General features: G+C 33.6%; 1 protein-coding gene across 3 annotated transcripts in view; it reads left to right on the forward strand.

Moving 5' to 3' along the window:
• The window catches only part of LOC135224355 (hemicentin-2-like), a 62,971-nt gene that overhangs the window by 55,740 nt on the left and 4,731 nt on the right, over positions 1 to 2,500 (forward strand). For all 3 annotated transcript variants that reach the window (XM_064263280.1, XM_064263281.1, XM_064263282.1), the window contains exons 13-14: positions 248 to 428; positions 1,880 to 2,062. In XM_064263280.1, coding sequence (XP_064119350.1) covers positions 248 to 428; positions 1,880 to 2,062 — 364 coding nt within the window. The remainder of the gene's footprint in view (positions 1 to 247; positions 429 to 1,879; positions 2,063 to 2,500) is intronic.

Here is a 2,500-nt window from a genome sequence, read left to right on the forward strand (position 1 = left end):
TATATATATATATATATATATATATATATATATACTATATACATAAAAGAAAAGTTTTGGTCATTTATATATGCGTGACTTGTTTACTAATACAACTAATATGTCACAGAACTGCTTAATATCCAACGATATTTGTGGCTTTACACACACACACACACACACACACACACACACACACATATATATATATATATATATATATATATATATATATAATATATAAATATATATAATTTCCTCTCTCTAGGTATATTTCCAAAACAACACCCTGTTCGCCAACGTAACCTCCCCTCGCCCCAACTTCAACGTGAGTCGACTGGACGCTGGAATGAGGTACGAGATTAAGGTGTACGTTACCCACGGTCCAGTGACGTCCCAGCCGGTTGTGGTGTCTGCCTATACTTCCAGAACTTCCAGAACAGCAGCAGGTAGGCTGGCTTTACTCCTGTGAATATTCAATTCATACTGTTACCAGGTTCTGTCTTCCACTGACATAATCGAGAACACACTCATTTATCCCTATACACACACTTGATAAGACTCTTATTCATCCATATACACACCTTGATAGAACTATAATTCATCCATACACTAACACATGGTGAAACTATCATTCATCCATATACACACACCTGATAAAACTCTCATTATCCATAAACACACACTTGATGAATCTATCATTCATCCATATGCACACGTTCGATCAAACTCTCATTCATCCATGTATACACGCTTAATAAAACTACAATTCATCCATTTACACAGTTGATAAAAGTATAATTCATCCATAAAGGCACACTTGATAAAACTCATACATCTTCTAATTTCTGAGTTTATCAAGATTGTATGTGTCACTTAAACGCTCACTATAGTATTGCTAGCGGGTCTGTAATTTAATAAAATGGTCCTTTGGTGTATTAAATTAAAAAATGAAGTTGACTTTATTTTTGGGGTAAAAAAGATAACACGCAGCGATGAGTTTCTTTTCTCTTTGTGATGATCCTGTGTGAAGGTGCAAATGCTGTAGTTAAGGCCCTATAATAATAATAATAATAATAATAATAATAATAATAATAATAATAATAATAATAAAATAATAAGTACTAAGGAACCTTCGTAACGACGCTATAATATCGACAATTAAAAGCCACAGTAGTGAAAAAAAAAATTTTGTACAATGCTAAAAATTACTAAGAGAGACTTTCGGATACTCCGTATCCCTCTTCAGTACTATTGAGTAGAACTGAAGAGGGATACTGAACAGTATTCGAAAGTCTCTCCAGGTAATTTTTAGCATTGTACAAAAATATTTCTTAACACTACTGTGGCTTTTAATTGTCATAATAATAATAATAATAATAATAATAATAATAATAATAATAATAATAAATAATAATAATATTTTGTTAAAATAACTGCTGCTTCAGCACTATTAATCTTATAAAGAGTCTTCTCTATCTTTCTGATGACGGCTTTCACGTTGTTGCTTAGACTGGCGAGCAACGCACCTCAGCAGTTATCGCTTGATAATGTCCTGTCGATCAGGAGGAAACGTCGCGTTAGAGAGAGAGAGAGAGAGAGAGAGAGAGAGAGAATTGTATAAGCAATAATAAATCAAATGACTCAACCGAATCTTACCATGCCCTTTGGTGCGTTGCTCGCCAGTCTAAGCAACAACGAGAAAGCCGTCATCAGAAAGATAGAGAAGACTCTTTATAAGATTAATAGTGCTGAAGCAGCAGTTATTTTTAACAAAACATGTCTACGAGAGGGTCTCCTTCCGAAAAATAATAATAATAATAATAATATAATAATAATAATAATAATAATAATAATAATAATACGCAAAAATAAAATAAAACGAACTCTTCTGTTTCAGGAAATTCGACCACGAACGGCAGGTCAGTCGGGGAGGTCCTCGGCATCGTAGCCGTTGTCATCTTGTTCATAAGTGTCGCCATCTGGGGCAAACACTATTGCAAAAACAGAGCCAAGAGGAAGAAGGAAGAGCCTCGCATTCCTTCCGACGAGAGTAATCCCGACGTCGTGCCTACGACTGTCGGTGAGTCATAGTATAGGTGTGGACGTGTGTGCGTGTGTCTGTGTTGTGTTATAATATGTACATATATATATATATATCTATATATATATATCTATATAATATATATATATATATATATATATATATATATATATATATATATATTAATACATATATATAGATATATTGCGTGCGTGCGCTTGTGTGTACGTATATGCAGAATTAGTTATTCGAAGCCCTCACCACAATTAACCTAAATTGGAAGAATAATTGAGGAAATATGCAAAGTGGATCATTTTTACTGTTTTGCATGCGGACTGCAATTTCCCACGCACCACAGTCATAGCCAAAATACTTTAAAATTACTTTTTTAAAAGATCCACAAAAGAGAGCCAGATGATTTTGATGCAGAATGTTCTAACTTTAATATTGATATTTCACTGTATATATTGGACGTTC

Source organism: Macrobrachium nipponense, chromosome 12 (assembly GCF_015104395.2).
Source record: "Macrobrachium nipponense isolate FS-2020 chromosome 12, ASM1510439v2, whole genome shotgun sequence".
Classification (NCBI taxonomy): domain Eukaryota; kingdom Metazoa; phylum Arthropoda; class Malacostraca; order Decapoda; family Palaemonidae; genus Macrobrachium; species Macrobrachium nipponense.